This window comes from Zootoca vivipara, chromosome 1 (assembly GCF_965207765.1).
Source record: "Zootoca vivipara chromosome 1, rZooViv2.hap1.1, whole genome shotgun sequence".
NCBI lineage: Eukaryota > Metazoa > Chordata > Lepidosauria > Squamata > Lacertidae > Zootoca > Zootoca vivipara.
The window spans coordinates 47,555,935-47,570,484 of NC_142582.1; the positions used below are offsets into that span (position 1 = coordinate 47,555,935).

At 41.5% G+C, this 14,550-nt stretch overlaps 1 protein-coding gene across 33 annotated transcripts in view; it reads right to left on the reverse strand.

Moving 5' to 3' along the window:
• Nucleotides 1-14,550, reverse strand: part of BIN1 (bridging integrator 1) — a 121,087-nt gene that overhangs the window by 17,268 nt on the left and 89,269 nt on the right. For 11 of the 33 annotated variants that reach the window (XM_035128517.3, XM_088662593.1, XM_088662508.1 and 8 more), the window contains one exon: nucleotides 12,742-12,892. In XM_035128517.3, the coding sequence (XP_034984408.1) occupies nucleotides 12,742-12,892 (151 nt within the window). Of the gene's footprint in view, nucleotides 1-1,848; nucleotides 1,960-4,932; nucleotides 5,014-6,420; nucleotides 6,550-12,741; nucleotides 12,893-14,550 lie in introns of all 33 variants that reach the window. The other 22 variants (XM_088662548.1, XM_088662486.1, XM_088662460.1 and 19 more) reach the window with 3 other exon arrangements.

Genomic DNA, 14,550 nt, shown 5'->3' on the forward strand with positions numbered 1-14,550 from the left:
CTCATTTCTCCAGCAGTACTGGAGAGATTTCCAATCTCTGTTATTAGCGAACCATGGCAGCAAATCAGCAAGCACAGCATTATACTAAATATCTGTATAGAATAAGGAATTGTTTGATTGTAGTTGAGAAGTATGCATACTACACAATTGAGAGGTAGGAAATGGCATGCAGGGGTTTGGTTTTTGACACGGTAAAAAGTAGCAGTAAGGTCTACAATTATCGCAGCAAGAAGGTTTGTGCTTCAGCCAATGCCATTAATAATATGCAATATCAAAGCACAGGGGTTGGAGACTTCTACTCAGCGTGACAGGGCAGAAGAGGTTGCAACTGTACCACACCACTTTAGTTCACAGCGCTGAAGAGGATGGGAACAGAAGGTCAAGACAAGAATAATCATCTTTGCTTGATAGTGACAGAAGGAAATACTCACACATGCCAAGCAGCACATGGTAGAATTTATTGCACTGAAAGCTATATTAATAGAAATCTTACCTCCCATAAATCCCAAGGCAAAGACTAAGCATAGCAAAGAGCGACAGGAATAAAAACACATTGAGACATCATTAATTCAGCCAACACAGAAAGTGCAAACATACAAAGTCTCCTTGTACCACCCAGAGGATTCCTCCAACAAAGATATCCATCAGTGGAAGAGAGAGGGAGGCAATTTTCAACGATCCTCGCTCTCCCTACAGGAGCCTCCTACACTATCAGTAACATACACACATGCTGAAACACACAAAAATCCCTGCTCTGGAAGAGATTCGAAGAGGAGAGGAACATACCATAAACTGCCTCCCGCTCAGGTCCACCACTGGATACCACATTTAATAATATACCACCCATTGATATTAATGCAAGCTTATTGTGTGATATTTTGAATTACCCATTTCATCCCGCATGATCTTTAACTAATCTAGCTGCTACTGATTTACACTGCACAAGATGGCCAATTTTCATCTCATTATGTCACAGTTTCTGCATCTGCCAGATGAGGGTGGATTCCTGTGAAGCTAAACAGGCTCAGGAGATAACGCACTGTAGGAGAGCAATTGATTGATTTAATTAATTAGTTGCCTTTTGCATGCATCTCAAGGAAATTTACAAATATACCATAAAACAGCTAAAAATTAGTTTTTAGAACACTACAAAAATCCAGGTGCAGATCGGTTTAAGAACAATACGAAAGGAACACCCAAGGCAGAGACCTTTTTACATCCGGCTGGAAAAGTTCGTCAAAACAAAAATGTATTCAGTTGTTGTTTTTAGAAAGCATAAGAGGAGGAGCCACACTGAAATTTCAGCTCTGCTGCAAGTTACTGTAGAGCAGACTTCTGATATGCTAGGTACCTGAGGGAGAAACTCAGCTGCAGCATGCATTTGCCTACTGGATATTATGTATTAAGTATACAGAATCCACAGATTACTTTCCCAGTCAAAATAATAATAATGGCAACAAGGCAACAAGATGCCTACCAAAGTTGACTCATAACTGGTTGCAGGAAATCTGTGGTTCAAATCTCAGCTCAGTCAGGGACTCCTAGATGGTCTTAGGCAAGTCAGTCTCTTCAAGTCTCAGCTCCCTGATCAGCAGTGTAGTATAAACAACACTGCGCTGCTCTACAAGATTATTCTAAGAATTACCAAGTTAGTGTACATGAAACACCTAAAAAGCATAAGCTTCGGTTATTAATGCGAATCTTCAGGAGACTCTGTAGATACCATTTTGTAAGTCTCCACGTGTACTTCTGTTGCTATGAATACATACATGCACACCCATCCCCATCATGACTGATGAGGTCTATATTGTCTAACATTTCATGGAGGAATGACAGCAGTAAACCAACCTGGGCAGCAGGCGTAGGCGACTTCCCTACAGGGCTGTTATCAGGTTTAATGGGATCAAAATCAAAATCCAACAGGCTGGCTCCCTCCTGGAAGGGCCCAGGGGCATCAAACTTGCAGCATTAAGGAAGAAAAGCAGTATTGTGTATTAGTTAGGTATAGGAAGCAGGCTGGTATGCAGAAGGTGTTACCCAGGAGCTGAAGGTGCAAAAAAAAAGATGCATACAACTGTATGGTACAAGCAACGAATGCTCACATATGCCCAGTGGCCACAGTACGCTCAACACTTTTGCAGAAACGCAGCCATGAAAACAAAGCATCAGTATTCCACAGAGCCTGAGCAGTTTTTCATGTTACCATCCATTATATTTATCATGTAGCAGCTCTAGACAGCGTATAAGGGGTCTTCTTCAGGTTACCATCACCTGTGATCTTTCCAAACAGCGTCCCTAAATCCTACCCAAGATACTTGCACATGCAACTTTCAGCACATCTATGCCACTGCTTTAGGCACTTCTTAAAAGAAGGAAACTATGTATGATGTGCACGGCCTTTTCAGTGGAAGCCTCTCTATGAGCCTCACAGCAGCAAATCTGTATCATCATAGTCAGAAACACAGTAGATTCCTTGTTTAAGATCCTAACTTTTGCAATCTGTTCCCCCTGCCCATATTCTAATGCTATCCATTATTTGGACGTTATTTTCAATATTAATGAATTGTGCCAGTTCTCTATTATATACATTTCAAGTTATATCTCTAGCCAAAAGGTCCCTTTTAGTCAGGAGGTTATTTATTAACTAGAAGCAATTCTATTGGGGTTGCAAATTAGCACATCAGTGGCAGCATTCAAACTTTAGGAATATGACTAATGCCCATATTCCTAAAAAGATGATTTACAAGGCACCCCTTTTCCCCCAGCTTGCTGTTTCTGAAAGGAGCTCTGTCCAAATATTTCAGCAACTTGTTTGATAGTTCTTCTGGTCCTAAGGCAAAGTAATGCAATGTAACCTTTCTTTACCAAACCAAGGCACAGCAGTGAACATTTCTGAATTATTAGGATATCTGGTGAAAACTAACGAAAATGCACCAACTGAGGCAAAACTATATTGCTGCTGTTTCCAAGCAAAACCCTTTATCGGTTTGATATATCCACATACTTTCAAAAGAGAAACTTCTAGCACATTCTTTTCCGCACACTTTCCAAGCAGCAGCAGTTTATATTTCAACTTTAACTTTTTTTTTGTGTCATTCACTAGTTCCTACCAGTATCAGAACAAGCTTTCAATGAAGGCGGTTTTCTGTCTTATAATCTCAACTCCAATAGATTTAGATTTTAAAAGGTTACACAATACTCACAGCAGATCACCTAAGTATTTCTTATGTAGGTTACACCACTGAAGCAAGACCTTCTAGGTATTCATTTTCTGTGCTTGACTAAAAAAACAATTGAGGTCAAAAGGGTACAGCCATGCTAGAAGCTTACCTGTCACCCCAGAGTCACCTGCACCAAGTGCCGAGGCTTCCTCTTTCTTGTTAGCTTGCCCTCCCTCTCCTCCCAAATAATTAGCCCAACACACACACACACAGAAAAATTCACATATGGTACATGAAATACATTGATCATAGGTTTTTCCCTATGGTTTCTGATCTAGGAATCAAACCCATCCATTTGAAACCTGTACATGTCAGGTGTTCTCCATGCTGGTTGAGTCCCAAGCTGAATGCTCTGTTTAGGCAAGTGTTTTTACACAGAAACGTATGATATAAAACATGGTGTAAGAGTTGTTGAGGCATGCTACAAGGAAAAGATAGGTGTGGACAAGGTAGGAAGGCTGCTCAGTGGCCCACGGCTTTCTCAGATAACAAAATGAATGGGGGATGTACAGACAGAATTCCTACACTGAATGCAGCCCCTTGGTTCCCTTGACCAAAAGACTCTACAAAGTGCAACTCTTCTCACTTTTAGTCTCTGCTTCTCCATTAATTCAAAGCCTCTGCTCTCCTTCCTAGCTCCCCATGGAGCTATCTCTGAGCGCTTGTCTTTAGGAAGAAAAATCAAAAAGAAAAGGCAATGCTTGTTGGTACATTTCACTGAAAGCCATAAATTCGGCCTATTGCATGTTACCAACGACTAATATGATGTGGGAAACCTCTTTAAAACCACTCCGCCTACATATCAGGATTTTCATAAAAAAAGAAAAGTGCCACCAACAGCTGGTGAGATCCTTTTTGCAGGGCTAGCAGTGCATCTGGGAATTTTCTGCTTCAAATTTCATTCTCCCACCTATTTAAAACTATACTAAATTAAGAAAAATTTGGATAGCCTCTAATGCTGTCCAGAATCTGACACATGAAGCAATAATCTCGCAATACCTCGTGGTGAGACTAATTCTGTCATCTGCTCATCATTGATTTTGCATTTTCACGTAACATTTTTTAACAGGTGTTTTTCCACAGGCATTCTTCCAAAAGTCCCTTAGTCTAAGATATCCTAGGCAGGCTCATTTATTTCTCTCTCTCAAATGTAAACAAATCACTGTTCCCACACACTACTCCCAACAACCTATTTTATTTTGTACTACAAGCCTTCTTTTTCCCTGCAGGGTCCTCTTTTTCCCCTTGTAGTTCTTTTGTACTTCTGAACCTTCTCTTTGGTCATCTGCCAAGAGATATTGCGATCTGCTGCTTTTTGTTTCCACCCTTGCAAGAGTGGGGAACCAGAAGCCCTCCAGATGTTTTTGGACTCCAATTCCCATCATTTTCAAAGAGCTCCACACCCTGTTCTACTAGAACTGGCCCATATATGTATGGTTGCTACTAAATGGCCAGACATAAAACCACGCTTGGTGCTCATTTCTGTGTTAATTTGTTTCAGAACATTCCAATAAATGTTTCTAGCAATGACCAAGACCTACTTTTTATTTAAAAGAAAAAATCAGGTTTAAAGCTAGCTAAATGGCAGCTTAATATCTTCCTTTGCTCCCCACCCTTGATAAGGAATCCTAATCTGTTGTAGAACTATGACCTGTATCCCCACGACTGTGAGGTAATCCCACAACCCTTGTAACTTGTGGCCTACACTTGCCTTTTCTCCCAACTCCAGGCCCCTCACGCAATGTTTCGGCCGTCGAACAGGAGGAAGAGGTAAAAGCCGCAGGCCACCGCGCTGAGGTAGGGAAGGAAGAGCGGAATCAGGAAACAGAACTGCTAGAGGTGTCAATTTTTTTATGAATAATGGGGGGGGGGAATTATACATCACAATGTTGTTGATGATGATGGTGGTGATGGTGATGGTGATGGTACAAGTTGTGAGAATGTAGCCAGAAAACTGGTCAGGCTGTTGTTTCTTCCTTCTTCCCTCACAGGGGCTAGAATTAAAGCATCCCTGGGAAGGGGCAAGGTGGTGGATATCATCCATCCATCCATAGAATACTTTGTTTTCAATCAGTTTCTCAAGCTTTACAATAGTAGCTTGAGAGGCCATGAGACTCTGAAGAGGTGGGCAGATGCTAGTGACTTAAAAAAATATTAAGTGTAGGCCCTGGGCCATGACCTGTCTAGGGTTGGTGCATGAAAGCATCCAAAGTCCCTAACACAAAACCCATTTGTCTCTCAGACTCTTATCAATAAGAAAAGAAAGCACCTTTTTCTTGGAGTCAGCTAAAATCGCACAGGTGTTTCAAGTTACCACTGTGAGGCATAGTCCACATTCATATATTTAAGAATCTCACAATTCTTAATCCCCCAGCCATGTGAGGGGAAGTAAGGTATGAGCCAGGGTGACCATGCTAGCGCCCAATTATGAAGGGGGCCCCATCCAGACAATTCCTCCTCACTCTAAGAAAAATAATGTGGGCAGAGCTTCTGAACTTTACCCTAGATCAGGTATCCCCAAACTGCGGCCCTCCAGATGTTTTGGCCTACAACTCCCATGATCCCTAGCTAAGGGGACCAGTGGTCGGGGATTATGGGAATTGTAGTCCAAAACAACTGGAGGGCCAAAGTTTGGGGATGCCTGGCCTAGATTCTGTGCTCCACCCACTTTTTCCCAGACCCCCCAAAAAGTTCCCCAGAAATGGAATGTGGGCCTCAGGAGGAAAGTTTGTTCTAAAGGGTGGGGATGGATGCCCTTGATGCAAACCTCATTTCCTCCACTTGGCTGCAGAACTGGGACCACTTCACATGAGGGTATTTAATATATATATGAATGGGGACACAATGTCCTGAAATAATAATGCCTTCCAGCCTCACTCTCCTATTTAGCTGGGAGAAATAGGTTTAATCTCCAGGGCTTTGATGAAAGACACTGGAAAATGATGGAATCTCTCCAAGTATTCTGCCTCCATCTACCTCAGATACAGTTTCTGAGCCAGTAATATGTGGTGAGGAAACTCACTGGCCCTTTTGCCCAGTTCAAATCACATTGGCCCCTCCCACACATTCACTTTACCATGCACTGAGCAGTTTTCATGGCCTGACACCTCTAATAAGGAAAGGACCAAAAAAAAAAAAAGTTAAGGTGAAGCGGATAGAGGAAGGGGCAAAGGAGGGCAGGGAAGAAGGAGAAGCTAACCTGTGAGGGGGTTGTCACACTGATCTCTGGGACAAAATTGTCATCAAACAGGTTGATGATGTTCTCCTGCTTCATCTCCTTGGACGGAGTGAGTTTTGGAGGTGGCGGCACGGGAGGGCCTTTCCGCAACTGCATGCAAGCGAACACATGGCGACGGCACAGACAGCAACACCCAAAAAACCAGAGACAGGAACCAGGTTAGCAAAAACTAAATACAAAACACACACAACTAGAGGGGAAGGAGGTCTAGGGGGTTGTCCACACATGGGAGGAGGGAGAAACAATCACACACTTCCAAAAGAAGGCTTTGCATCATTAGTTACACTTCAGTCGTGGGCAGGTCTCCCTTCTGCAGAGGAGAAGCGTAACACAATTAATATGCATAAGATAGGTCATGCATACATAATTAGAGTCTGTGCAACCTTCTGGAGGACAAGGAGGGGGTTTACATACTACAAAAAAAAAAGTGCTGAGGAGCCAGCAGAGAAAGCAGCATTACTCGTGGCAGCAATATCTGTCTGCCTACAGAGAAAGAAGATACCCAAGCCAGCTTTACTGATTCCTAAAAACAGGCGTCCGGATATATTAAACCCATTCTTTATAAGTGACCTTGGTTCAGCGTCACAAAGACATTTCTGCATCCTAAATATTGCTGAGATACAAACCAAAAGAAATCAGGGTCCAATTCTTTTTGGAGTCACAGCATTCCTGTGAAATAACCACAAATGTCACAAAAATAACAATTATGCTGGTCTGGGAATCCATATTCTCCTACGACAAGTTACATTGCAGCTCTTATTTTTCTTTAACATCATAGGCCACACTTGGGGGTCATACCATCTGGATTGGTTACATCAAGATTTTCTTCTCTTCCATCTCCTTTCTCAGGTGTTCAGGTGTCATGCTTTCAACCAAACATACTAAGAAACCTAAATTAGCTGGAATTTCTAGATGCAATATCAGAGCAGTAGGTTGGTTTTCAATTGTGTTGTGCTACTTGACCATTAAAAAAATGCTTCCCAGTCAATATATTGTGTGAAACTCTTGTCATGCTGCCCTGCCTAGCAGAAAAGATCTAGTTTTCCGAAGTGTTGAAGACAATTTAGCAGGAGCAAGCTAAGTTACATACTGGGGTCTTCAACAGTCAATCTGGCTAGTTTCACAGGTCACAAAAGTGCCAAAAAATAACAGACTCATGTGATTCACACACTTTACTTTTTAGTGCTTCTTGTAACACAGTGGCTTATCTCTGGATGTAACTCTTTTAACTGCAGACCTACATTTAATGCACAAGATGGTGCTGCCATTTCATACATATGTTTGTCAACTGGCTGATAATCAAAAGCTGCAGAAATTCCAGCACATGCAGAAGGTAAATTCAGATCAACCAGAAGATCTCCAGGCAAATGGCAGCAGAATGGCAAGACTAATGTAATACTCCTAATTGCTTTAACAATAGCAACACTAAATATAACTGGTGGAAGGAAATCTAAATTAGGCTTCTGAAATTGGGGGTTGGGGACTTGGGAGAAAACCTGGAGTGGATTTTTAATAATGGAAACATCCATTGTTAACAACAACAGACACAACCTACATTTTGGTTTTCAGTATAAAAAGAACTGGCATGCCCAGGGCCCAGCACTCTTAGGAAAGACCACTGCCTGATTTTATAAGGCAACATGGGTGTTATATCTGCACTGCAATCTTCCCTCTCGCACACCCTACTCATGCTTTTTAAAACTCTGGAAAGTAGTGTTACGCCTTCCTCCCCACTACCTAACAATCACTTTATCAGCAGCTACTGGGGTCTAAAAATCAAATGGAAACCATATCCTCTCAGTAGGGCAGACTTCTGGCTGCAGCTGAGCAATGTGTCTTCCACACTTGCATTTCCTCACATGCCATCTTCAAATGCTGCTACATTTATTTGGAGAACCTAAGAAAATATTTTTTGCACTGTGTCCAGTGAAGTCATTCTAGATTTCCAACAAGAACACACCTTCAGCATGCAAGTGATCAATTCTTATTCATCCACTTTTGTAGTGACAGGGAGATTATCTAAGTTTGAGACAGTGCTGTGTCGGGGAACTGCCCGAGAATGCTCTGGAGTCGGAGGAAGGAGACATGTCAGAGCGGGAACTGTGCTTTGTACATATGTAAATAAATACCTTGTAAAGTGCGAATAATTATCTAGAAGCCCCAGACATTGAAGCATGGGAAGCCTAAAAATTTTTATGATTTGGCATAATATTTGGCTTGATATGTATGTGTATAATTGGATGTAATTGAAATAATTGAATTGTGTTTTAATTGGAAAATTTAATAAAAAGTATTTTAAAAAAAAGTAAATACCTTTCTGGCTCTGCGAAGGGGAGCTTCAAACCTGACATGCTGTCAACTTGTTCCTTTAGAGTTCAAGAAGTTTCCTTTTATGGAAGTGGATTTCCCACCTTCCCCTACATTCTGTCACATCATCTGGCCATAGCTTATATCTTTCCCCCTGAGGTCTGTACTTTGGCTTGCACTAACTTTTAAAATTTGATTTTGTTAGGCAATAGGTTACATTTTTCATTTAATCGGGTGCACTGTCCACTTTTGTGTGCCTCTAAAAAACATCTAATGTTGCTTTCTGTTTTAATGGCAGATTCTTCCTATATCTTTCTATATAAACTTATTTCCACCTGCACAACTCAAGATTGCATGGGCAGGCTAGCAACAGACAAGAATGCTGATTTTGGAAGAAAAATATTGTATCTCTCATTGCACAGTAATGCACCAAAGCAAATGCAGGTATGCAGCAGGAAGCTGACTGCATTTTTAAAATATTTGATGCTGTTTGCATGAGGAGGTGGGGTTAAGAGCAACTCGTTGCTGAGCTGATTAGTGCTTAGCTAAACTCCAGTGTGTCAACATTACGAAATCTTCTTTCCAAAACTGACATTAAAGTCCCAGATTTTACTTCTTCCTCAACACACCCAACTTAGTCATTTATCTGCAGATATAAACCCCTGAACTATGGAAGAAGGTTTGTCAGGAATGCTTCTTAGTGAATAATAGGTTTCCTGCTGAAATGCCTTTACTACTGCATGCTTATATTTCCTTTAAAAAAAATATGCTGGGAAAATTAATGTGCTGGTTTAAAAATACTGTTTTATGCCCATTAGGATCTGTCTCTGATGTGTGAGCATAATAAATGAAACAGCCAACCTGCAATGATTAGCTGAACTATGCACTGAAAAGGAACCACCAGATGATGGCGGCATTCACCATGTGTCTTTTCTGTTAATACACTATCTTGGCAAGTTCCCTAGGTCAGTCTTTCTCAACTTTGGGTCCCTAGATATTGTTGGACTACAACTCCCATCATCCTTAGCCAGCAAGGCCAGTGGTCAGAGATGTTGCACATTGTAGTTCAAGAACATCTGGGGACCCAAGGTTGAGAAAGGCAGCTCTAGACACTATAGGAAACCATGTTTCTTTTGTATTTCCTTGGGGGGGATAGAGGGAAGTGGCTTTTTTCTTTTCTTTTTTAAAGACACCTGAAGGCAATATTTTAATTCTCTGTGGAATGGAATGTTTTTGTCCCTCCTTTTCAAAAAATGAATGAGTTTTAGATTTTACTATGTCTTGGCTACTTTTATGCATGCGTTGTTTGTTGTTGTAAGTCGTTTTCAACCACACAGGTGGCACCGAGAGGGTGAGGCTGTGGTTTGCTCCAAGGAAGAAACAACTAGCAGCAATGAGGAAGAAGGGCTGCCTTTCCAGAGAGGCCCAACCCCTCATCAGCTCGGGAAAGACAGCAAGTTGCAGTGGTTTTGGGTGTCTCATAGTGAGTCAGGAGTTAGGACTGGGTTAATGAAAAGCCCAGGGAGAGGGAGCTGAAAGGAGAGACACATCCTGTGAGGGGGGCAGGTAGGAGGGCTTATAATTTCTTGTCTGAATTAGAAACAACGGGTATCCCAAACATATAGATTGTGGTAGTTACAGGTAGGTAGCTGTGTTGGTCTGCCATAGTAAAAAAAAATTTCCTTCCAGTAGCACCTTAGAGACCAACTAAGTTTGTTATTGGTATGAGCTTTTGTGTGCATGCACACAAAAGCTCATACCAATAACAAACTTAGTTGGTCTCTAAGGTGCTACTGGAAGGAATTTATTTTATTTTATATACAGTAGATTGTGGGTCAGCAGTGCTTCAATTCCTTGCCCCCAAAATGCTTGGGATCACATACACCAGCAGAGGTTCACATTCATATACCTAACTGGATATGGAAATCACTCACAGAAAGAAGGTGCTACAAGTGCAGTTCATCTCCCTGATGTAAAAGTTGAGGCTTTACTTACTTAAAGGTAAAGGTAAAGGGACCCCTGACCTTTAGGTCCAGTCGTGACTGACTCTGGGGTTGTGTGCTCATCTCGCATTATTGGCTGAGGGAGCCGGCGTATAGCTTCCAGGTCATGTGGCCAGCATGACAAAGCCGCTTCTGGCAAACCAGAGCAGCACATGGAAACGCCGTTTACCTTCCCGCTGTAGCGGTTCCTATTTATCTACTTGCATTTTGATGTGCTTTCGAACTGCTAGGTTGGCAGGAGCTGGGACCAAGCAACGGGAGCTCACCCCGTCACAGGGATTTGAACCGCCGACCTTCTGATCAGCAAGCCCTAGGCTCAGTGGTTTAACCACAGCGCCACCTGGGTCCCTTTTACTTACTTAACCCTTAAAAAAAAAACTAAAATCCCACCTATCAGCTGTTTGGAGCGGGATGTACATCGGGGAGCACCTCAAGAGGCCATCTGTAAATTCCATTCCATAGCAGAACACCTACACGGAAACCTCAAGTTTCTATATATCCAAGTTTTAACTATTTTCCAAACCACCACCTTCTTGGACCTAACATAACTGAGATGAGACAGAGGTTACTCTCAGAACATACAATATTTCCAATTAGAATTTCCACTTCTTCATTTGGGCATATTGTTTAGGGCCCTATTCAAAAGATAGGACATGGGTATTTAAAAATACTGCTATATACAGTACATAGAACACTTTCAATGGTTCTGCTAGGTTCTGTTAGGACACTAAGGTTACCATCCAAGACACATTTACCTGGGACCAAGCCCCACGGAATTCTGTGAAAGTGTGTAGAGAGTTATACTGTAATTCCTTCTCACAGGCAGCTCTTACATAAATCTACAGTTACAGTAAATATTATGAAACATGCCCTACATTTGATATACCACAGCCAGAATTCAGCACCCATGGGTTAACATTCTAACAAGCACAATGTTCTCAAAATAGTATTTGGTGCTTTAACTGCTAGAACAAACCTACCGTTCTCTGGAAAAAATGGACACAGAAAAGGCCAAATAAAAGCCACTCACACTCTGATAAAAATCAAAATAACTCCAGCAATAGTAAAAAGTTAATGTTTGGAACATAATATAAATATTTTGACATTTGACATTTTCCTGCTGTAGCTTTTTTGCTAGGAGAGAACTGCCATCTTTGCTGTTCAGCAATTCATGTGATCCTCAGCAGTTGCATGGGCAACCATAGGACATACCAAAGACTTTTCAGGTAGTCTGTTTCTCATAAGGCCTACAACTGTCTAACTGCCAATGTACAGGTTGTTCTCTTCGCATGATTGTTGTGGATTTCAACTGGCCATTATGGCTGCAAAGCTGACAACCCCAAAATGCTCTCATTACACTTTAAAAGTCAAGATCAGGTTTTGGGCAATAGTGCATCTCATGCTGAAGAAGAAGAAGAAGAAATATGCAAAATGTCATTCTTAGTATCATTATCTTATATCTGGTCCAATTCACTTACCTGTTTCTTGTCCATTGAGGATGGAAGAGTTCATAATCCACCTTTCCTAACTAGCAAAACCATTTGCCTTTTAAAAAAATTCTAATTAACTCCCATATTCTGCTTCCTGATTCAACTGATATCCTGTGCCACCAGTTGATCCAGAAGCTGCCCATGCCAGTACAGGTTTTCTTAGTTTATCTATAGCCTCTGCTTGTGCTTAAAAACAGTTATGTACCATACCTGTTACGCAGCAAGACCAGCTCAGCCTACACAGAATCCCTACTGAAGAGGAAGTACTGTCATTTGTAGATAAAGAAACTGGATTAGGCAAGAACAACATTAGAGAGAAATGGAGAGACTAGTTGATACACGTTGCCTAGAATTGTTGGTGGACATAAATGGAGAAAAGTCCATTACTCTCCATAGAGTAGCAGCCAAGGAAACTCAACCATGAATGACATTGTCATGTATGTCCTCAAGGAAAATACAGCAGCAGCAGCAATCCTCACTACCTGAGATGGAGACTTAGGGATGCCTCCCCCAGGTGTTTCCAAAGTGGATGGCTCTGGCTCATGGTTGATAGCCTTGGTCTCAGGGCTGGTGATGGGAGTCCCATCAGGTGGAGATGAGGGGGTTTTGTTTGGTTTTGCTGGGGTACTGTCACTGGAGAGAGAGAGAGAGAGAGAGAGAGAGAATATCAGCATTTGAATGAGCTTTTTATTAGAGGTGGCTTAAGGGATGAGGGAAAGTACCCTTTTTAATTATTATTTTGCAACAGATGCCTGGGCCCCATTAATAGCACAAACTTTTAATGCAAAAGAATGCATGACAATAATCATGTAGTTTGGTGCAGAATACAGGTAGGTAGCCGTGTTGGTCTGGATCGAAGTAAAATAATAATAAAATAAATAAAAAATTCCTTCAGTAGCACCTTAAAGACCAACTAAGTTTTTATTTTGGTATGAGCTTTCGTGTGCATGCACACTTCTTCAGATACAGTGAAATGGAAGTTTCCAGGCAAACAAACCTGTAAACAGCAGCTGCTTTTTTGGGTGGGCATAGTACACATGGGGTCTATCCATTTAACTCTTGCCTCCCACACCACAATTGCCAAGAAAAAAAATCACTCGCTCCATAAGCTGCTGCCTCTTGCAGGAAGATGTCCATGGGAACTTTCTTCCTATGTCAAACAACAGCTGCATGGGGAATAGATTTCATCAGGTCTGTGATATGGGAGGGGAAGAAGAGTTCATTCTCCTTGCATTCTGGGGTCTTGATCCTGATAATGTAATACCAAACTGTATGTTTAATGCCACATGTAGATTGGCCTTTGAATACAGTAAGCTGTTATCCCCTAAGAATGCAACAAGAATGGTATTGACATTAAACAGGGCTCCTAATAGATCAAGCATATAACCTTTAACCTCACCAGTGTCTTTCATCCTCCCACGCCATGCTCTATATTACGCAATAATTATTTCAATCACCAAAGCCACTGGTTAGCTGTGATAGCTACAGGCACATAACAAGATAGGGGGCAACAGACCATATTGAAACAACATGGAGTATAAAGCTCAAGTTCGGAGCAGACAAGCTGTTTTGAAATACATTGTTCTTGGAAAGCAATCACAAGTGCTGGATTTCCACACCACATTGTGTCATCTCAGTATTTAGAAATCGTTGAGAATGTTTGAAAACTGTCTCTAGCAACAGAACAGCAAACACATGCTCAGGGCCTGCCTATGCCTGAGCATTCATACTAGGTAGTAAATCCCACTGAATCCAGTAGGACTTAGTTTTAGATAAACATATTTGAAAGATGGTTTTAACCTGTTTGTTTATGAGAGCCTCATATGGGAATTGCAGGAAGCAAGTAATAAAAGGTGGGTCACCAACTCACACCTCAACCATTCTCCTGCCTTGTATGTATCCTCATAGGGACTCTTGTTTCAGCAAGGAGGTTGAAGGTCTTTTAGCTCTCAGATCTTATCCAAGGACATACACAGCGAAAAGGAAGCAATTGAGAGTTCTCTCTGTAAACTCAGAGTTACACAGTAATACCAGCCACCATGCAATTCGGCAAGCTAGTTAGTATATGAACACAATACAACCAAGCACCATGTCCCCTAAGCATCCACCCAACTAATGTTATCCTCCAACATCTGCACTATTTTTAAGAAGTATAAGGGAACAGATTAAAAGACTGACTGGCTCCTGTCCTGAAAAGAAAAAAAGGATATGAGATTATTTTTCGTTAGACTTTCAAGAAGGAAGAACAGAAGACCTAAAAACTCATCTTCAACAAGGTTTGAGGGAGAGAA